Raw genomic sequence first — 22,663 nt, forward strand, 5'->3', positions numbered from 1 at the left:
AGAGGGTCTAAGAGCAAAGGAGCACAGCCTCAGCAAAGAGGGATGTCCTTTTAGAAACGAGAATTTCTTTAGACAGAGAATGGTGAATCTGCGGAATTCATTGCTACTGGTGGCTGTGGCGGCCAAGTCATTGGGTCTTGTTAAGGCTTGATTAGTCAGGGCATGAAGGGATACAGGGAGAAGGAAAGAAATTGGGGCTGAGAGGAAAAATGGATCAACTCTGAAATGGTGGAGCAGACTTGATGGACCAAATGGCCTAATTCTGCTCCTTTATCTTATGGCCTCATGGTCTTATATCCCATAAATGAATCCAAAATAATCACATTGCATGTCTCTAATGCATCACAATGCAGGATTAGGGTTAGAATGGTGTGAAAATTTAAAAAATAATAGAATAATTAAATTCAGAAAGATTGAACATTTTATTGCTACAAATTACTGTAAATAAAAAATAGTCTCTTAAACTTTTGGGAGCTTGAAGCACAAAATATTATCTACCTTATTTTAATAGCTGATCTCAGACATCATTTTCTTCTTTGCAAGAAAACTGAAAAGAAACATGGGTAAATATTTTACATGAGAAAAAGTTAGAAGTGACAAACAGAATTGAAAACACAAACATGAGAAAATCTGCAGAAGCTGGAAGTCCAGAGTAATACACACAAAACGCTGAAGGAACTCAGCAAGTCAGGCAGCATCTGTGGAAAAGAATGAAGAGTTGACATTTCAGGCCAATACCCTTGTTTCAGGATTGAGAGGGAAGGAGGAAGATGCCAGAATCCAAAGGTGGGGGAAGGGAAAGAGGCCAGCTGGAAGGTGATAGGTGAAGCCAGGTGGGTGGGAAAGGTCAAAGGCTGGGGAAGAAAGAATCTGCTAGGAGAAGAGAGTGGACAATAGGAAAAAGGGAAGGAGGAGGTGACCAAGGGGGAAGTAATAAGACCATAAGACATCAGAGTAGAATTAGGCCATTCAGCCCATCGAGTCTGCTCTGCTAGAAGGCAGGTGAGAAGAAATAAAAAGTCCAAATTAGACATAGAGGAAGTGGAGGAAGTTTAATTCACCAGAAGGAGAAATTGATATTCATACCATCAGGTTGGAGGGTACCCAGACAGATTATAAGGTGTGGTTCCTCCACCCTGAGGGTAGCTTCATTTTGGCACAAGAGACATATTGGAATGGGAATGGGAATTGGAATTAAAATATTTGGCCTCTGGGAAATACTGGAGGTGCACAGCAGATTGGGCAGCATTTGTGGAGAGGGAAACAGTTAACATTTCAAGTCAATGTTGAAACTGGAACTGGGGAACGGAGAAAACAAATAAGCTTTGGAGAGAGGGGGAGGGTTGCAATGCACAGAGGGAATGTCGATGGCTGGATGAAGACTAATCTTGTCCAGGTTAGTGGCAGTTCTGTTGTGATTGGACAAACAGTTAATGACGTGATTCCATGCTCTGCAAATAGAATATAAATGCATTTCTTCCTCTTCTGAACTGGTTACATAAAGAATATGCTAATGACCTTCTAATGCTTTGGATACCTTAAAAGTTATTTGTGGCAATAACCCAGGTTTTGTGCTCAGTCATAAAGAAAAGGGAGTTGCCCATAGAAACAAGTAACTTCTGCGGTGATTAGTAATTCCAGCTATGGGACGTCTCAGACACAAGGAAAGAGTATAATGTCATCAGGCAGACAAAAAGTTAATCACAGAAGTAATTTTCACAGTTAACAAGCCAGAAAGTCAACAATTAGCCAGCTATATCAACACTTTGTACAGAGCAAAATAAAAATCTGATTACTGATAGGATTTAAGTGGAAATAGGGAAAAAAATCACAAACTCGGGTGCAACGGAGTGTATCGGTTAGTGCAACGTCATTACATCTTGGGGTGTTACTGAATCTAGAGTTCAATCCTGGCACTGTTCTCAAAGGAGTGTCTGTACATCCTCCCTGTGGAATGTGCGGGTTTTCCCCAAGGTGATCCGGTTTCCTCCCACAGACCAAAGGCATACTGGGTAGATTGTAAATTGTCCTGTGATTAGGGTAGGGTTAATCCAGGGCTGTGGTGTTGCCGTGATTGCGTGGCTCAAAGGGCCCACCCTGTGCTGTATCTCTTAATAAATACATGTTAAATGCTATTGATTATTATTAGAACAATGGATTTTTAAACAGTTATCATATAGAATTATACTTCACTCACATCAAACCAACTCTTTTAGTGTTAAACAAGTTGATAAACTTTATGAACATACATATTTCAGAAACTTCTTCTATTACAACATTACCTCTTTACCATTTTATTCAACAATTGCAAGGTTTGTTTTACTACCAGAATAACTTCTAAGTAGTTGAAATTCCTGTCAGTCAACAATGTAGATAATTGAATGCAGAAAAGGAGTAGAAATACAGAGCATCATTGAGAGCAATTTCTGGATTCCATGTTACCTACTTCAGAAACTTCCTCTGTTACTACAGAAAGTCCTGCTCACCTCACCACAACTTCTGAGTCAATAGTTTTCTCAAAATCTCGAAATGGATTTTCTATTCAATAACGTATTTAACTTACTTTAGCCTTGCAGCTGTTACATTTAATAGTGTTAACCTGCACACCACATTTGATTCGGCTCACAGAATTGATTAACCTAATCCCATCTATTGAGAGACAAAATAAATCACTGCTCTTGGCAACAACTGGCAGGATTTTCTGTTATTATTTCAGATTTCCAGCTTTGTTACACTTATTTCCAGGAGGATCACTGGGTATCACTCAAGAGCAGAGACGCCAACTGATTTCTTTTCCCTCTGCTGCTTATAATGATTCACCCAGAAGCTGTATTAGCACTGCAGTTGAAAGATTGATCCTCAAGATCTATCTGTTTGGCTCAGACCCACAGCATACTCTGCAAAAATGCACTTAAGCCAGGAGCTAAAACCTCTTCAGTCAAGCAGTAGAAACAGGCCCCTTCAATGGAGAATTCACTTCTAAACTGGCCATAGTCAGTAATGTAGGACTGACATCTCAGCTGTTCCTACCTATCTAAACAGGAACAAAGGCAGCTATCTTAAAGCTCTTTGTCTGGATGTCAACCAGTGAAGGGAGATGCTTTCAAGTAGCATGCATTCTTCTGGTCAAAGCTATTGTGAACTTCTGAAAAAACAACAGTGCTATAATGAAAGATCTATAATTGTGCATAAATGCAGTTTAATATTAAGCACCATTCTTCTCCAGTGAGGGATGGTCTGACCTAGATAGTGTGGCTGTGGTTTCATATTTTTTCCACTTTTTCACAATGGTCTGCACTGAGCTCCAAGGTATGTTCAGTGGCTTTGAGACGATCTTGGACCCTTTTCCAGATTTGTGCTTCTCTGTTATCGTCTTGAGTGCTCTTTTGTCTTCATTTTGCTCTGGTCTACTGAAAATCTTCCATACTGTTGGATCACAGAGAGGGGGTATTCCTTGAAAACAGGTGATCCTCCAATTTTCTACATCAACAAATTGGGTGAGTTGGTAAGATAATACAGTAAACTGCATCAGAGGAAGGTTAGTGTAGTAATTACAAAGTGGATGAATACTTTTATAGCCTCACAATCTTAGTTTTTAATTTTTAGTAAATTGTTGACAGGTTTTGGAATTTTTCTTTTGATTTGACATGATGCACTCAAAAAAATCCTACTTCAATATATTGAATATTTCAACAGTAAAATGTGAAAATAGTTGAGGCTGAATACTTTTTCAAAGTACTGTGAATGGTTCTATTCTTTATAACATTATGAAAACAAGTCTGCAACTTAGCAAAGCTGGGTGTTGAATGTTAAGGGATATTTAATTTAATGTTTGTGAAGGACAAGCAAAAGGGAAAAGGAGCAGTTGTAATACTATTCCGAAGGAAAACAAGTGATAAGAAATGACCTTGGTTTGCATTAATATGATGTCAGTTTGGGTCAAGCTAAAAAACAGCAAAAGGTGATAATGTTAGTAGGAGTTATTTATAGGCCACCATATAGTAATTGTAATATTGAGCACAGTATAGATTAGAAAATTATGCAACGGGGTGATATAGTAATCATTAGGTACGTTAATGAACATTTCCAAATCAGAATCAGTTATAATATCGTTAGCATATTTACTTATTTATTTGTATATACCGGGGTGATATAAAGAGTTGTTTAATTAGCATTTCAGAATTAGAATTAGGTATAATATCATTGGCAAACTTATTTATCTGTTTGCTGAGATAGAACGTGGAACGGGCCCTTTTGGCCCTTCCAGTAATCCCCGATTTAACCCTATCCTAATCACAGGACTGGAATCACAAATGCACTGGAAAAAAGAATCAATGCAGCAGAGATGTGGTTCCTCAGAGGAATGCTATGCATATCGTATACGGACAGGATAACCAACGAAGAAGTTCTACAGAGAATGAAAACAAAACGTACATTGCTTAAAAAAAATCAGAATTTGGACACATCATGCGAAGAGAGACATTAGAACATTTAGTTACAACGGGAAAGCTGGAAGGAAAAAGAAGCAGAGGCAGACAGAGAATGGAAATGAGAGATGGATTAACATGGTTAGAAACAGGGGAGGCAACAACTACAATTCGGAGGGCCAGGACCTGTGATGGATGGAGAGACATGATTGCCCACGCCGAACAGCAAGGCACCTGAGCTGAACTGAATCATAGGACTGTTTACAATGACCAATTAACCTTCCAACCAGTATATCTTTGGACTGTTGGAGGAAACCGGAGCACCCAGTGGAAACCCACTTGGTTACGGGGAGAACATACAAACTCCTTGCAAGCAGTGGAAGGAATTGAACCCGGGTTGCTGGTACTGTAAAGTATTGTACTAACCGCTATGCTACCATGCTGCCCCATGTGAATATGTAGTGAAATTTGTTGTTTTGCAGCAGCAGTCCATTGCATAGCTAATAAAAAGAACTATAAATTACAAGAAGACATTTTATATTTATTTTTAAAAAAATATTAAATTAAATAAGTAATGCAAAAAGGGAACAAAAAAGAAAAAAAGACTGGATTCAAATTATAACAGTAAGGAAGAGGGTGAGTTAACAGAATGTATACAAAATAGTTCTGTAGGTCAATACATTGAGGAATGTATTTTTTTCAAGAGATCAATTTTGATCTTTTTATAAGGAGTCTTTGAATAAGGAGTGACCATGATGCAAAGGAATTCTCCATTACAGTGGAAAGCAAAGTAGTTTGATCTGAAGACAGGGGCCTAAACTTATGCAAAGGAAACTGTAAATCTCTGAGGAGTGAATTGGCCCTGGTAGATGGTAGTCTTTCAGAGAAGGCATCCTGGAGAATAGGCAACGTTGAAGTGCTGTAACTACACCAGTTATGCATTTTGTTTTGGCATTAAAAAAACAAAATATGTAATATGATCCAGCCATAGCATGCACTGAAGTAAAGAATAGTACCAATTTCAAAGAGAAGTCATCGAAATTTCCCAAATTGAATAGAATTTACAGCAGTTTAGAATTCACCACAAGAAATGACTATGAAATTAATAGAGAACAAAAAAAAGTCTGAGAATAGACTTCTAAGGAACATAAAAACAGACTATAAAATATTTTGCAACTATACGTTAAGAAAAAGATCACCAACACCTTTACTTTCTGAGGAGACTGAAGAGAGCTGGACTTTGCACATCCACACTCATGTCATTCTACAGATACACAGTAGAGAGCATTCTAACAAGCTGCACCCTGCATGGTATGGAAACTGAACTGCAGCAGACTCAAAGGCTCTGCAATGGGTGGCCAAAATTGTCCAAATCGTCACTGGCACCAGCCTACCCACCATCAAGGAACATACACAGAAAGGTGTCGGAAAAGGTCCAATAACACCATGAAGACTCCAACCCACCCTACTCATGGACTGGTTGTTGGGGAGGGAGCTACGTAGCATCCACACCAGGATCACCAGCCCCCAAAACATTTGCTTTCCCCAAGCAGTAAGGCTGATCAACACCTCTGCCCACTAACTCCACCACTACATTATTATTTCCCTCAGTCACAAAACGTGCAGCCTAGTGTCACTTTATGGATGCATAATCAATATATGTATATACACGCACACACACTAGCTTATGTATTTATATTTATTGTATGTTTTATTATTATTACAGTGTTGTGTATCTTTTTGTGTGTTTTTTGTGCTGTTTCAGAACTGGAGTAACAATTATTTTGTTCTTCCTTTCTCTTGTACACAGGAAATGATATTAAACAATCTTGAATCTTGAAATCATAACGTGGGAGCAGAATAATTTCAATTCCTTTGGTTCAGTCTTCATAGAAAACTGTACAATACATATTACAATTGCTTCATCATGTGTAACATGACAAGGGGAATTAAGAGAAATAATCATTGGGTTAGAAAATGTGCTGGAGAAATAAATGGAGGGAGAAACTTCAAAATCTCCAGGGTCTGATCATCGGCATGCAAGGTAGCTGTGGAAATGGTGAAGGCATTAATCGTCACTTTCAAAAATTCTGTACATCTTAGAATAGACACATTTTGGAGGGTGACCGATGTTACTTGCTTATTTACAAAAAGCTCTGGAGAGAAAACAGAGGCCAGAACAGTCAGCTTAACATCAGTTGTTTGGAAAATGCTGGAGTCTATTTTAAAGAATGTGATAACACAATGCTTAGAAAATATCAGCAAGGTTAGACAAAGTCAACATGGATTTATGAAAATAAAATCATATTTGGTGAGCCAACTGGAGTGTTTTTGAGGATATAACTAGTGGAATAGATAAGGGAAAGCAGTGGATATGGAATAATTGGATTTTCACAAGATCTGTGATAGAGTTCCAATGTAAGAGTTAAGTGTACAATAATAAACCATATAGAATTGGCTTAATGTACTGGCATGTATTGGTTATAGATGGGAAATGCAGTAGAAATAAATGGGTATTTTTTAAAGAGACAGTCAGTCATAGGGATCAGGACTTGGGCCATGTTATTTACAATGATGGGGGTATTAAAGGTAATATTTCTTAGTTGGCTAATGACTCTGAAGTGGGGTAATAGTGAGGAGGATGCAAAAGGGCTTCAAGCCAATCTGGACACGTTGAATAAGTAGGCAAATGAATAGCTGATGTAGCATGAAATGGAGTCATGTGAAGTCATCCATTTTGGTAGGAAGAACATAAAGGCGTATTGGTAATAAATGGGAAATGCTGAGACTACTTCTGGAATATTGTGTGTGATTCTGCTCTGTTTATTTAGATGTACACTCAGTGGCCACCTTATAAGGTACACTTATACACCTTGTAAATAGAAATATCTAATCAGTCAATCATGTGACAGCAACTCAATGCGTAAGTGTATGCAGACAAGGTCAAGCAGTTCAGTTGCTGTTCAGACCAAACAACAGAATGGTGGAGAAATGTGATCTAAGTGACTTTGACTGTGGAATGATTGTTGGCACACATATGTGGTGATTTGGGAATCTCAGAAACTGCTCATCTCCTGGTATTTTCACAAACAACTGTCTCTAGAGTTTAGTGGTACAAAAAACAGAAAAGCATCCAGTGAGCAGCAGTGGGTGTGGATGAAAGTGCCTTGTTAATGAGGGAGGTCAGAGGAGAATGCTCAGACTGGTTCAAGCTGACAGGAAGGTGACAGTAAATCAAATAACCACGCGTTACAACAGTGCTGTGCAGAAGAGCATCTCTGAATGCACAACATATTGAACCTTGGAGTGGATGGGCTACAGCAGAAGACCATGAGCATATGTATATTTTATAGCAGGGATGCAAGAAAGGGTCCTAGACTGATTCCTGGGATGGCATTGACTGTCATTTGAAGCAAGATTGCAACAAGCAAGTCCATGTTCAGAGGAGCTTAGAAGATCAGGATCAAGGACTGGAGACCCTAAGGCGGCTGTGGAGGCCTGTCGTGGAGAGGGGCTTATTCTGCCGTTGTTTTGTTCTGTTCATGTTTTTGCTGATGTTTGTGTTGTTCTGCTGAGCATTATGGGTATGCTATGATGGAACCAGAATGTGTGACGACATTTGTGGCCCCACATCCTTGGGTTGTGTTGATTGTTACACAAATAATGCATTTCACTGATGTTTTGACATACATGTGATCAATAAATATGAACCTAAATCTGATCTCATTTAAACAGGCAGAATTTTTGATGGGCTCAGTACAGAAAGAGTAGTATTTATGTATTTAGAGATACAGTGTGGAACTGGCCCTTCTGACCCAAAGAGTCACACTGCCCAGCAACCCACCTGTTAAAACCTGGCCTAGCCACAGGACAATTTACAATGACCAGTTAACATACAAACCGGTACATCTTTGGACTGTGAGAGGACACTGGAGCACCTAGAGGAAGCCCATGTGGTTCATGGGGAGAACGTACAAACTCTTTTCAGGTGGCACCGGAATTGAACTCCAAGCTCTGGAACACCCCAAGATGTAATAATGTTGTGCTAACTGCCACGCTACAGTGGTACCTGGTTATTTCTCCATTCTTGGGTGAGGACAGTCACAGTTTCAGGGTATAGGGTAAGACGTTTCAAACTGAGATGAAGAGCATTCTCTTCACACTGTTGGTGAACTTGGGGAATTCTCTACCACAGAAAGCTGTGCTCAGGTTGCTGAACATATTTTGAAAGGAGATCCTGGGTCCATTGTCGTTCGTCATCTATATCAATGATCTGGATGATAATGTGGTAAACTGGATCAGCAAATTTGCGGATGACACCAAGATTGGGGTTGGAGTGGACAGCAAGGAAGACCATCAGAGCTTGAGTGGGATCTGAACCAGCTGGAAAAATGGGCTGAGAAATGGCCGATGGAATTTAACACAGACAAGTGCGAGGTGTTGGGTGCGAGGCAGGACCAACCAGGGTAGGTCATACACAGCGAACAGTAAGGCACTGAAGAGTGCAGTAGAACAAAGAGATCTGGGAATACAGGTCCATAATTCGTTGAAAATGGCAGCGCAGGTAGATAGGGTTGTAAAGAAAGCTTTTGGCACATCGGTCTTCATAAACCAGACTACTAAATTCAGGAGTTGGGATGTTACTTTGAAGTCATTGACGCATTGGTAAGGCCAATTTGGACTATTGTCTGCAGTGTTGGTCACCTACTTACAGATATAAATAAGCTTAAAAGAGTATAGAGAACATTTCCTGGAGGACCTGAGTTATATGGAAGGATTGAATAGGTTAGGGCATTATTCCTTGGGTCATAGAAGATTGACAAGAGATTTGATAGAGGTATACAGAATTATGAGGGTATAGATAGACTAAGTGCAAGCAGGCTTTTTCCACTGAGGTTGGGTGGGAGAACAACTAAAAGTCAGAATCAGAATCAGATTTAATATCACCGGCAAATGTGAAATTTACTAACCTAGTGGCAGCAGTGCAATACAATGCAATGCATGATAATACAGAAAATAAAGTAAGTAAATCAATTACAGTAAGCATGCATACAATGCCTATAAAAATATTCAACCCTCTTGGTAGTTTTCATGTTTTATTGTTTTACAACATTAATTAACAGTGGATTTAATTTGTTTTTTTTGACACTGATCAATATAAAAAGACTCTTTCGTGTCAAAGTGAAAACAGATCTCTACAAAGTGATCTAAATTAATTACAAATATAAAATACAAAGTAATTTATTGCATAATTATTCAGCCTCTTCAAGTCCATATTTAGTAGACACACCTTGGGCAGCAATTACAGCCTTGAGTCTGTGTGGATAGGTCTCTATCAGCTTTGCATATCTGGACACTGCAATTTTTCCCCATTCTTCTATACAAAACTGCTTAAGCTCTGTCAGATTGCATAGTGATCATGAATGAACAGCCCTTTTCAAGTTTCCACAAATTCACAATTGGATTGAAGTCTGGACTCTGACTTGGGCATTTTGAGACATTAACTTTGTTGTTTTTTAATTCCTGTGCAGCTTTGGCTTTATGCTTGGGGTTGTTGTCTTGCTGGAAAACAAATACTTTCCCAAGTTGCAGTTCTCTTGCAGATTGCGTCAGGTTTTCCTCCAGGATTTCCCTGTATTTTGCTGCATTCATTTTACCCTCTACCTTCATAAGCCTTCCAGGGCCTGCTGGACTGAAGCATCCCCACAGCATGATGCAGTCACCACCATGCTTCAGGGTAGGGATGGTGCGTTTTTGATGATGTGCGGTGTTAGGCTTTTGCCAAACATAGCATTTAGTCTGAAGGCTGTAAAGCTCAATTTTGGTTTCATCAGACCAAGGAACCTTCTTCCAGCTGACTTCGGAGTCTCCCACATGCCTTCTGGCAAACTCTAGCCAAGATTTCTTTTTTTTTTTTGACAACAGTGACTTTCTCTAAGCCACTCTCCCATAAAGCTGAGACTGGAGAAGCTCTCGAGCAACAGTTGTTGTGTATGTAATCTCTCCCATCTCAGCTACTGAAGCTTGTAACTCCTCCAGAGTTGTCATCGGTCTCTTGTTGCCCTTGCTCATTAGTCCCCTTCTTGTACAGTCACTCAGTTTTTGAAGATGGCCTGCTCTAGGCAGATTTACAGCTGTGCCATATTCTTTCCATTTCTTGATGATTGACTTAACTGTACTCTGAGGGATGTTCAGTGACTTGGAAATTTTCTTGTATCCATCTCCTGACTTGTGCTTTTCAATAATCCTTTTATAGAGTTGCTTGGAGTGTCCTTTTGTCTTCATGGTGTAGTTTTTGCCAGGATACTGACTCACCAGCAGTTGGACCTTCCAGATATAGGTGTATTTTTACTACAATCAATTGAACCACCTTGACTGCAGACAGTAACTAATTATGTGACTTCTAAAACCATTTTGGCCGCACCAGTGATGATTTGGTGTGTGATATTAAAGGGGTTACTTTGTGTTTTCTATTTGTAATTAACTGAGGTCACTTTGTAGAGATCTGTTTTCACTTTGACAAGAAGGAGTCTTTTTTTGTTGATCAGTGTCAAAAAAAGCCAAATTAAATCCATTGTGATTCAATGTTGTAAAACAATAAAACATGAAACTTCCAGGGAGTGGGGGTGAATACTTCTTATAGGCACTCTAAGTATATTAAATAGTTAAATTAGAAATAGTGTAATCACAGAAATAATATAAAAAAAAGTGAGGTATTGTTCATTGGTTCAATGTCCATTCAGGAATCGAATGGCAGAGAGGAAGAAGCTGCTCCTAAACCACTGAGTGTGTGCATCAGGGGTTAAGGGTGAAAGGTGCAAAGTTTAAGGGGAACATGGGAGGGAAATTCTTTACTCAGTGGGTCATGAGAGTGTGGAATGAGCTGCCAGAGCAGGTGGTGTATACAAGCTTGATTTCAATGTTTAAGAGAAGCTTAGATAGATACTTGGATGGTAGGAGTATGGAGAGCTCTGGTGCTGGTGGGTGGGAGAAGGCAGTTTAATTGGTTCAGTACAGATTAGATGGGCAGAAGGGCTTGTTTCTGTGCTTTTCTATGACTCTGTGTGATAGACATCAAGGGGCATTGGGAAAAAGTAGAAATATGCTTCTGAGGTAAAAGGATCAACCGTGATCAGAGTGAATGGCGAAAGATCAGAAGTACTGAACTTAGTAATTCTGTTCTTGTTTTGCAACACACACAAAATGCTGGAGGAGCTTAGCAGGCCAGGCAGCAGTGATGGAAAAGAGTTAACTGTCGACGTTTTGGGCCGGGACTTTTCTTCAGAACCCTTCTCACAGGAAGTCTTGGCCCAAAATGTCGACTGTTTACTCTTTTCTATAGATGCTGCCTGACCTGCTGAGCTCCTCCAACATTTTGTGTGCACTGCTTTGGATTTCCAGCATCTGCAGATTTTGTTGTGTCTGTTCTTGTTTGGATGTTTTGTGTTTGAATCAGATAAATCCAACCATATCAGCTGTACTACATTTGCAAATATTTGCTTATGTTTACCAGGAATTTGCTCATACCTGGTTTGCATATTCTGAACCAGAATGTCATTTCTGATTAGCTTAACCAAGTCAAAAAAGCAGTATTTCTCTTTTGTCTAAATTGGTTTTATTCTTATTAGATTGCTAAATCCAACGTTCATATTCAACTATCAGACCCAGCTGAAAAAACATTAATTTTTGAATTATTACTAAATCAACCACGTGCAGAATTTATAAAACTTCACTACATACCAACACCATTATATGATCTTTCCTGATGAAGGGTCTCGGCCCGAAACATTGGCTACTCTTTTCTCACGGATGCTGCCTGACCTGCTGAGTTCTTCCAGCGTCGTGTACGTATTCTTTGATCCACAGCATCTGCAGTTGTATTTTTGTGCCATTATATGATCTACAAGGTAATGGATCTGAACAGAACACCTGGGATCTTAAATATTTTGTTTTGTGGCAGCTTAAGAAATTTGCAGTGCCATATAGTAACATAAATTCTTAACTAAATATTTTGCATAAAATTCTTCATATACCTTAAAAATGGATTGTCCCTTAACTTTAGCCTTGGTAGTACATTTTGATAAGGTGAGGTTTCGTGTTTTTTCAGTATAGGCAGGATTGCAAGGAGAATTAGTAAATACCTATTAAGATCATAGCTGTAAAACTTAAAATACTGTGCAAAAGTCTAGGCACATATATATCGCTAGGGTGCCTAAGACTTTGCACAGTACTGTAGCAATTTTAATGTATTGCACTGTACTGCTGCCACAAAAGAAACAAGTTTCATGAGATATGTGAGTGATGATAAACCTGATTCTGTTATGGTTTTCTATTGTGGACTGAGAGTGGGAAGGGGGCAGGGAGAGGGGAATCATGGTTGGGAAAAGGGGAAGGGAGAGAGGAGGGAGCGGGAAGCTTCAGAGAGACGTTCTGTAATGATCAATAAACTAATTGTTTGGAATCAAACAACTTCTCTGCCACCTGCCCCACACACCTCCTGTGGTGCTCCACCCTCGCCATTCCTGCTAGATTTACAAACTCGCTCTCCGCTGCACTTCGACAAATACAGTACTGTGCAAACGTCTCAGGCACCCTAGCTATATACTGTATATGTGCCCAAGACTTTGGCCATGCTGCCTCATTCATGGTATATACAAATGGCATCTTTCAGATTATAGAACGCTGTGGACTTTTTTATAGAAGAAACCCTGATCTGTGACCATAGGCATTAGAAGGATCTGCAAATTATCAACCTCAGAATAAGGTTTTATAAACAGCATCTTGTTTAACCTGATTGTTACTTGTCTTTTTCCCCAGCTTCAATATCAACTGCATGAAAAGATCAGATCAGGTGGATTTTACAGTCTCAAGCAGCTCTTCCATGCAAACGACCCAACCAGCAGGGGTCATGTGACAAGGTGAAGCACTGCTCCGTTTTCCACAGCTTGTTATTTTTTTCAAATAGAGACAAATATACATTGAGATCAATTTTAACAGAGTAAGCCATTCTCCATTTCCTGGACTAAATGGTTAATCTTGTGAGAATTCTCTGATGATGTGGGTCGTCACTGGCGGCAACCTCAACCGAAGTCTTCATTGACAGATGTACAATCACTGTTCTTCATGTCAGACTACTCTGCCAGGTTTATCTGAACTTTAATCTTTTATTTTCCAGCAGCACAGTTCAGACCTTTGCTCACACAGGAAGGGTTGTCTCTATGATTGAAACAATCTGCAGGTCAGAGGGTACAGTTCAGAGGCTAAGCAGCATCAAGGGATGAATTTGGCAGCATTTTACAGCACGTGTTTTCACCTTGTCCTTCTTATTAGATATAAATTAGAGTAATACTGAGACCCTGGGTATTGCACTGATTCACAGTGACTGATAAGTAGAAGCACAGAAACATCATCTGAACTGGGGGGAGCTTCATTACAAGGAGGAAGTTGAGGGGAGAAGAGATTGTTATCTTTACATTGCATGGATTTCCCTGGTACCCATGAGAACAGGGTATTCAATGAAATGGAAATCTCCAAAGTTTCAGTGTCAGGTGTTATAGAGGTAAAGAGTAGATTCAATGATTATTTAATTGTTTATTTTATTTAGTGATACAGCATGGAGGAGGCCCTTCCTGCCCTTTGTGCCGTGCTGCCCAGCAGCTCCTGATTTAACCCTAGCATAACCACAGGAAAATTTACAATGACTGATTAACTAGTGTGTCTTTGGATTACGGGAGGAAACTGGAGGACCTGGGAAAGCCCATACATTTTATGGGAAGGATGTACTGACTCCTTTCAGGTGATGTCAGAATTGAACTCTGATGTCCCAGGCTGTAATAATATTGCACTAACTGCTGCGCTACTGCAGAATGCTAGAATTCCAGATGTTTGCTTTTGTTGCATCCAGTTTTCCAACAGAATCACAATGGGAGCAATGGCTTCCCCAGTGAGCTTCCCACTGAATCTGATCTTTGTTCAGGAGAAAACTGAGGTCAAGGCCATGCTGCCTCAGGTTATTCTTCTGTTTATATTCTATGGGTGTTGGGGTGGCAATACATCTCTACCAAAGGAGGTGTGAGGCGCTCCTTCCCTCTGCTAGCCTGCAGGTTCCCCTTGAGCAAGGTGTAGGACCTGCTTATCTCCCCCGATCAGGGTCACGTGAAGCCATGGGAGGATGGTCATATGTGCAGCTGGTGCATATCACAAGACCAGGTTATGCGACCACTGACGCCAGGCAGACAGTCTCTGAAGCATATCGACAATGGCTGGGGTCAGCCGTCTTGTAAAGACAGGAGAAGGCAATGGTAAATCACTTCTGAAGAAAATTTGCCGTGAACAATCATGGTCATGGAAAGACCATGATTGTCTGTGTCAAACGACACAGCCCATAATAAACAAACTCGGCCCGAAACGTCGACAGCGCTTCTCCCTATAGATGCTGCCTGGCCTGCTGTGTTCCACTAGCATTTTGTGTGTGTTGTTGTTTGAATTTCCAGCATCTGCAGATTTCCTCATGTTTGCTGTTGAAACTTATCCTCTGTCACCTGTGTTCTAAATATTATCTATTTTTGGGCCCTATCACTAAGCAACCTCCAAAATATGCATCTAGAACTACATCCTTCCTGGTCAGTGGGAGTAGGCAGTTTAAATGGTTTAGCATGGACTAGGTGGGCCAAAGAGCCTGTTTCTGTGCTGTACTTCTCTGACTTGACAAAGAACTGATGCATATAATCAGCATTTGACACAGTGTGAGCTTTGAACCTATCTACATTGAAAAAAATAGCATTTTAATATCAACAGCTTCTTTACCCTGGGAAAACTACAGCCAAGAATAGGTTCTATTGGAGTCAACCAGCATGAATTCATGAAGGGGGAAGTTATATCTAATTAATTTATTATAATTCTTTGAGTAAATATTAGCTAGAATGAATAGAAGAGAATTTGTAGATGTAATTTATTTGTATTTTCAAAAAGCATACAAGATAGACACAAATAATTATTTCATGTGATAGAAAGTTATAGTCCTGGAAGTAATATATTAGCAATGGATAGATACTTAGCTAATTATAATTAGCAGGAAGCAGTGAGTAGGGATGAGCGTGAACACCCTATTCAGGTTTGTAGCCTGGAACTGATAAGGTAACTACAGGGATGATAGGCTAATGATTTAGAGAAAGGAAGTAAATATACTGTAAACAAATCTGCAGATGCCACAAACATAGGGGGAATTAGGGAAATTTTTGCCCCACAAAGCTGTGAGAAGGGTAAAAGCAGCTGATAATGATGGGGCACATAATTGGGCAAAAATTGATCAAATGGAGTCAAAGTGAATTTATTTATCATAGGGGGTGATAGAGTAGCATAGTGGTTTGCACGATCGCTTTACACTGCCAGAGATCATTTTTGGTTGATTCAAAAGATTCATTTCCTGCCATTATACTTTATTTGACTTTGTTTCACCTTGGATTGCAACAGTCATTACAAATTATTTCACTGGATGTCCCAGTGTAGGTTCCAAGTATTCTGTTGGTAGTGATTAAGAAGAAAGGCTTTTAATTCCTTTCCTATCTTTAGATTGCTTACTTATTTTTCTATCACTGTTCAAATAGATAAGCTGTTGATTATGATTCACACCAAGTGGTTCAAGAACAATTACTATCCCTCACCCATCAGGCTCTTGAACAAAAGGGAATAACTACTCTCACTTGCCCATCCATTGAGATGCTCCCACAACCAGTGATCTCACTTAAAGGACTCTTTATCTCACTAGCTCCCATTCTTATTATTTATTGGTATTGATTTATATTTGCATTTGCACAGTTTGCTGTCTTCTGTACTCAGGTTGATCTCTCATTGATCTTGTTAAAGCTACTATTCTATAGATTTGCTGAGTGTGTTTGCAGGAAAGTAAATCTCAGGGTTATATATGGTGACATATGAGCTTTGATAATAAAATGGATGTTGAACTTTGAAGTTTGAAATGTGTATTAGTCCAGATTATAACTTTGTTTCATAAATATACCATGGTGACCATCAAATCTACCGGTGTAATTTCTTATGACCGATTATATATTTACTTAGGATGGCAAATGTAACCAAATGACCAGCTTAGTACAGAAATATGTGATCCAATACAATTCAGCATTATAAATAAAAATATTATTCATGGATATGCAATATATAATGTATCAATATTTCTTGTTTTACCCTTCAGAGAAGTCTTGTTGACAGTTCTAACTCGATTTCTGAAACGATTTATTGCTACAAATGAGTTCTATCATCTTCTGCTCAGGTACGTCCCAATAAATACTTTAAATGGTAAGAAATGGCAGGAATTTTTGTACGTCTTGATTTGACCACAGTATCTGCAGTGTACTTTATGTTTAGGAATTTTGGTCATCTGATTGAATAGAGGAACCTTAATAATAATGCAGTTATAATCAGGTTTTTTTCCTAATAAATTGTGTAGATTTTGATAATACGTGCATAATCTTGTATGTAAGATGTAATGTAAAACTTAATTCCTATATAATTTGCTTTTTTTAAACTGATGTGTAAGTTAGGCTGCTTGATATATTGGAGGAGCTTTCATAACTATCAACCAAGCTGTCAGGGAAGGACCAATATGAACATAAACCACAATAGCCACAGTCACATAGCGGCTGGTGCGACACTAATACAGCTTGGGGCGTACCGGAGTTCGGAGTTCAATTCCGGCATCCTTTGTAAGGAGCCTGTAGGTCCGTGCTGTCAAATGTGCGCATTTTCCTCAGGTGCTACAGATTACTCCCACAGTCCAAAGACACACCAGTTACTCGGTTAATTGGGCATTGTCAGTTGTTCCATGATTTGGTCAGGGTTAAACCGGGGTTGTGGGGCAGCACAGCTCGAAGGGCCAGAAGGGCCTGCTCCGTGCTGAACCTCTAAATAAACAAACCAAAGATGGAATCCACATTGCAGTGTTCCTGTCTAATGCACGGAGGATTAATTCACTGTTCAGCTACTTCCATTGATGGGTATTGTTCAACATTTGTCAATTACAGGCTTAAACTTAATGAAAAGACTGTCATTACCTTTGAAAACTTCTGTTCGCATTTCAAAGAACAAGAACCAAAGGGTTATCCAGCTTGGATGGATCCTGTGAAAAGACCCAGTGAAAGCAAAATGCTGAGTTCAACACAAGCTCATTTGCAGCTGAAGGCAATGGTGATGGAAAGGTACTGTGACAAATACATTATAATATATAACTACAAGAATGCTATTTGTCAAAGCATTGCTCCTTGAAGATGTCCTGGATACTATGGAGGATAGTGTCCATGATGGAGAAATTATTTTTGTTGAAGCGCTTAATAAGGATGAGCTCCACCTTGCATGTTGCCCACTTTCACATGGGAATGCAACATTTAACTGGAGAGCTTGAGCAACTTTGATACCTCGCAACATAATAGATCAGTAGACTTGATGGGCTGAAGGGTCTGTTTCTGTGCTGTAGTGCATCAGAATCGGTCATGTCCCAGCTTTATAAAACTCTAGTTAGGCCACACCTAGACTATTGCAAGCAAGAGAAAATCTACAGGTGCTGGAAATTCAAGCAAAGCACACAAAATGCCAGAGAAATTCAGCAGGCCAGGCAGCATCTAGGAAAAGAGTATGGTCGCTATTTTGTACAACTCCTTATATTCCGTTTGGTTAGCCTCCAATCCGATGGCATGAACACCGATTTGTCAAACTTCCGGTAATGCCCCTAACACCCCCCTTCATTATTTCCCATCCCCTTTTCCCTCTCTCACCTTACCTCTTTGCCCACCCATCGACTCCCTCTGGTGCTCCTTCCCTTTTTTTTTCTTCCATGGCCTTCTGTTTCTTTCACCAATTTACTTCCCAGTTCTTTACTTCATCCCTCCCCCTTCAGGTTTCACCTGTCACCTTGTGATTCTCTCCCCCCCCCCCCACATCTTAAATCGACTCCTCATCCAGTCCTGCTGAATGATTTCGGCTTGAAACATCGACTGTACTCTTTTCCTGGATGCTGCCTGGCCTGCTGAGTTCCTCCAGCATTTTGTGTGTGTGTTGCTACAGTTCTGCATACAGAACTACAGTATTGCATACAGTTCTGGTCACCTCATTAGAAGAAGGATATTGAGGCATTGAAGAGGGTGCAGAGAATGTTTAACAGGTGTTGCCTGGATTAGAGAGCATGGTCTACAATGAGAGATTGGTAATTTGCCTATTGCCACAATAGGTCTTCAGCAGATGTGATCTCATTGGTTCTTCACACGGCCTTGGATTAGCTGAACAATGTAAGTACCTATGTCTGCACGCTATTTATTGACTGCAGCTCAGTATTTAACACAATTATTCCAAATTTCTGATCGAAAAGCTCCAGAACGTGGGGTTCTGCACCTCCCTCTGCAACTGGACCCTTGACTTCTTAACCTGAAGACCACAGTCTGTGCGGATTGGAAATAACATCTCCACCTCGCTGACAATCAACACTGGTGCATCTCAGGGACGTGTGCTTAACCCACCACTTTACTCTCTCAATACCCAGGACTGTGGGGCTAGGCATGGCCCAAATGCCATCTATAAATTTGCTGATGATACAACTATTGTTGGCAGAATTTCAGATGGTGACGAGAGGGCTTACAGAAGTGAGATATATCAGCTATGATTTTGCAGCAACAACCTTACACTCAACGTCAGTAAGACCAAGGAACTGATTGTGGACTTCAGAAAGGGTAAGACAAGGGAACACACACCAATCCTCATAGAGGGACCAGAAATGGAGAGAGACAGCAATTCCAAGTTCCTGTTCTCTGAGGATATATCTTTCATTAGGAGTTTGAGGAAATTTGGTATATCAACAAAGACACTTGCAGATTTCTACCAATGTCCATGGAGAGCATTCCAACTAGTATGGGGGGGGGGGTGCGGGGGCAAGGTGCTGCTGCACAGGGTCGAAATAAGATGCCGAAAGCTGGAAACTTCCTCAACTCCATCATGGGCACTCTCTCCATAGTAGCCAGGACACCAGGACATCTTCAAGCAGCTTTGCATCAAAAAGGCGACATCCAGGACCCCCATCACCCAGGACATGCCTTGTTTCATTGCTACCATCAGGGAGAAAGTACAGGAGCCTGAAGACACATACTCAACGATTCAGGAACAGATTCTTCCCCTCTCTTATCAGATTTCTAAATGGACATTGAACTCATGAACACTACCTCACCTCTCTTTTATTTTGATGTATATTTAATTTAACTGTTTAATATACATACAGTATATACTTACAGCAATTCACATTTTTTTTCTATTATTATGTATTGAGCCATATGTCGGCGACGTTAAACCTGATTCTGAAACTTGGGTTGTTTTCTCTGGAAGCTGAGGGGAGATCTGATTGAGGTGTATAAGATTGTAAGAAGCATTGATAATTACAGACTGGGGCTATTTCCCAGGGTGGAAATGTCTAATACCATAGACCATGTATTTTAGGTGAGAGGGAGTAATCTCAAAGGAGGTGTTTTACACAGAGAGTGGTTGGCTCCTGGATTGTGCTGTCTGGGGTGATGGTAGAGGCAGAAATATTAGAGACTTTTAAGAGATGTTCAGATAGATACATGAATGTGAGGAAAATAGAAGGATATGAGCATTGTGTAGGCAGAGGGATTAGTTTAGATAGTCATTTGATTACTAATTTAATTATTTTGGCACGACATTGTGGGCCGTATCTCCTGTTCCTGTGCTGTATCATTCTACGTTCTAATATTGAACCCAGATGATGGGAAATCCAAGAGTTTGACTTTGAAGCTTGAATTCCCTCCCTTGTTTTCTTTATCTTTTGTGTTCCTCTTATGCATATTGGGACTCAAACAGTTAGGTAAATTCTATTTTAGGAAGTGACCAGGAGCTTATTGGGAGTAAATAACAAGGCAGCATCCATCATTAAGGACCCAAATCCAGGACATGCCCTCTTCTCATTGCCACCATCAGGAAGGAGGTACAGGATCCTGAAGGCACACACTCAATGATTCAGGAACAGCTTCTTCCCCTCTGCCATCAGATTTCTGAATGGACATTGAACCCATGAACACTACCTCACTACTTTTTTTCCCCTCTCTTCTTGCACTACTAATTTAATTTAATTGATTTTTATATACTGTATATATGGTACTGTGCAAGAGTCTTGGGGACATAGATATAGCTAGGGTGACTAAGACTTTTGCACAGTACTGTATTTGTCAATGTGGAGCAGAGAGTGAGTTTGTAAATCTGGCGAGAACAAAGGATGTTGGGAATGATGAGGGTGGAGTGCTGCGGGAGGGGCGTGGGACAGGTGGCAGAGAAGGAGTGCCATAGGCGGGGGAGGGGGTGGTTGGCACAGGTACGGCCACACCCAGCCCTGAGACACCAGGCAAGGTCATTTGATTCCAAGCAATTGGTTCATTGATCATTACAGAATGATCTGGAGCTTCCCATCCCCTTCCCTCTCCCTTCCCCCTTTTCCAGCCATGATTCACCTCTCTCTGTCCCCTTCCTGCTTTCAGTCCACAGTAGAGAGCCATATCAGAATCAGGTTTATCATCACTTACAAATGTCATGAAATTTGTTTTTTTTTGCAGCAACAGCAGTACAGTGCAATACATAAAATTACTACAGTACTGTGCAAAAGTTTTAGGCACCCTAGCTATATATATTTGCCTAAGACTTTTGCACAGCACTGTACATATTGTAATTTATAGTTTTTTAATTATTATTTTGCGGAGGCAGTACTTTGTAACATTGCTGCTGCAAAAGAACAAATTTCACAACACATGCCGGTGATATTGAACCTGATTCTGATTCTGATATATTAGACTTTCAAAGGTCACACAAAAGTAACTCTTCTCAGAATTCACTTCACAATCAGTTGATTCCCAGTCAACAGGATTTATGGAAGCTCACCATTATTGGCGTCTGTGAAGGGACACTTAGCTTCACTACCAATAAGAACAAGGACCCGTTTGAAGAAAACTCCCTGGAGACCTAGGAATTAATTAATGACAAACTTCAGATATTCTTGGAGTCGAAATGTCACCATATCTCATGGGAAAAGAAACAGCTCCACAGGAACCTGAAGTTTGTGTTGCAGCAGAAAATCTAGGATGAAAGGAATAGAAAATAAATGGAAAGAGCACAGGGGGCCCAGTAGAGCACTGATACTCCTGACACACGCAGACACTTTGGTGCTGACAAGACACCCTGGATCCCATCCATAAAGAGGCAAGAAATGAGGTGAACTCCACAATACAAAGACAGTCAACACCCACTGGAAGGAAAGAGCCACAACACTGCCTTTGATTCAGTGCCACAGCAGTCTTTTTTTGTCCAGCTTCGTCGCTGCTGCTGACCGATACAAAGTTGGAAAGACCCAATGGCAACTATAGAGCAAGTTTTTGGGAACAGGTGGAATCACAGCCGAAGTTTTAAAGTTTGGCTAGCAAGAGAACTTACACCAGGTGACTGCAGAGATGCCTTCCCGGCTGGGTGCCTACACTTTTTCTCCCTCCATAGGTGCCACCTGATCGGCTGCTTGTTTCCAGCAACTTCTTTAAATTTTTTTGATCTGTGCAAATCTCTGACATAGTTCAAGTTTATCCCTCAGTAGAAATGCTGGCCGACCTTCTGAGTTTTCCTTTCTTGGTATTTCCAGAAAGTATAGTAGGCACTTCAGGAATTTTCTTCCAAGCATTCTTGTCAAGCTGGAGCTGATATGCATAGATTGTTTTGACTACCGTCATCTCTCGTAGCAGTGATTTTGGACGCTGTGCATGAAAATCAGTAGAGTTAGTGATGACAGCTCATAACATTCTCAAGGGGATGCCAAGAACTTCACATGGTGTGTACCCTTGGTCGCAAATGAATTACAATTACCATATTACTTGCATTGCATCTGGTATGGTGGGGGGGGGGGTGGTGCTACTGAACAGAATTGAAAGCTGCAGAAAGTTGTAAAATTAGACAGCTGCATCATGGGGTGTTAGTCTTCGAAGTATCCAAGACATCTTCAAGGAGCAGCATCTCAGAAAGGTGGTGGCCATCATTAAGGACCCCATCACTTAGGACATGCCCTCTTCTCATTGTTGCAGTCAGGAAGGAGGTACAGAAACCTGAAGGCACACACTCAGTGATTCAGGAACAGCTTCTTCACCTTTGACATCCAATTCCTAAATGGACATTGAACCCATGAACACTACCTC

At 40.3% G+C, this 22,663-nt stretch overlaps 1 protein-coding gene across 4 annotated transcripts in view; it reads left to right on the top strand.

Moving 5' to 3' along the window:
• LOC140715474 (EF-hand calcium-binding domain-containing protein 6-like) overlaps positions 1–22,663 on the top strand; it is a 74,276-nt gene that overhangs the window by 21,135 nt on the left and 30,478 nt on the right. For 3 of the 4 annotated variants that reach the window (XM_073027718.1, XM_073027721.1, XM_073027720.1), the window contains exons 4-6: positions 13,245–13,345; positions 16,639–16,716; positions 17,468–17,641. In XM_073027718.1, coding sequence (XP_072883819.1) covers positions 13,245–13,345; positions 16,639–16,716; positions 17,468–17,641 — 353 coding nt within the window. Of the gene's footprint in view, positions 1–1,361; positions 1,397–13,244; positions 13,346–16,638; positions 16,717–17,467; positions 17,642–22,663 lie in introns of those variants that run through there. The other variant, XM_073027722.1, reaches the window with a different exon arrangement.

This window comes from Hemitrygon akajei, chromosome 23 (genome assembly GCF_048418815.1).
Source record: "Hemitrygon akajei chromosome 23, sHemAka1.3, whole genome shotgun sequence".
NCBI lineage: Eukaryota > Metazoa > Chordata > Chondrichthyes > Myliobatiformes > Dasyatidae > Hemitrygon > Hemitrygon akajei.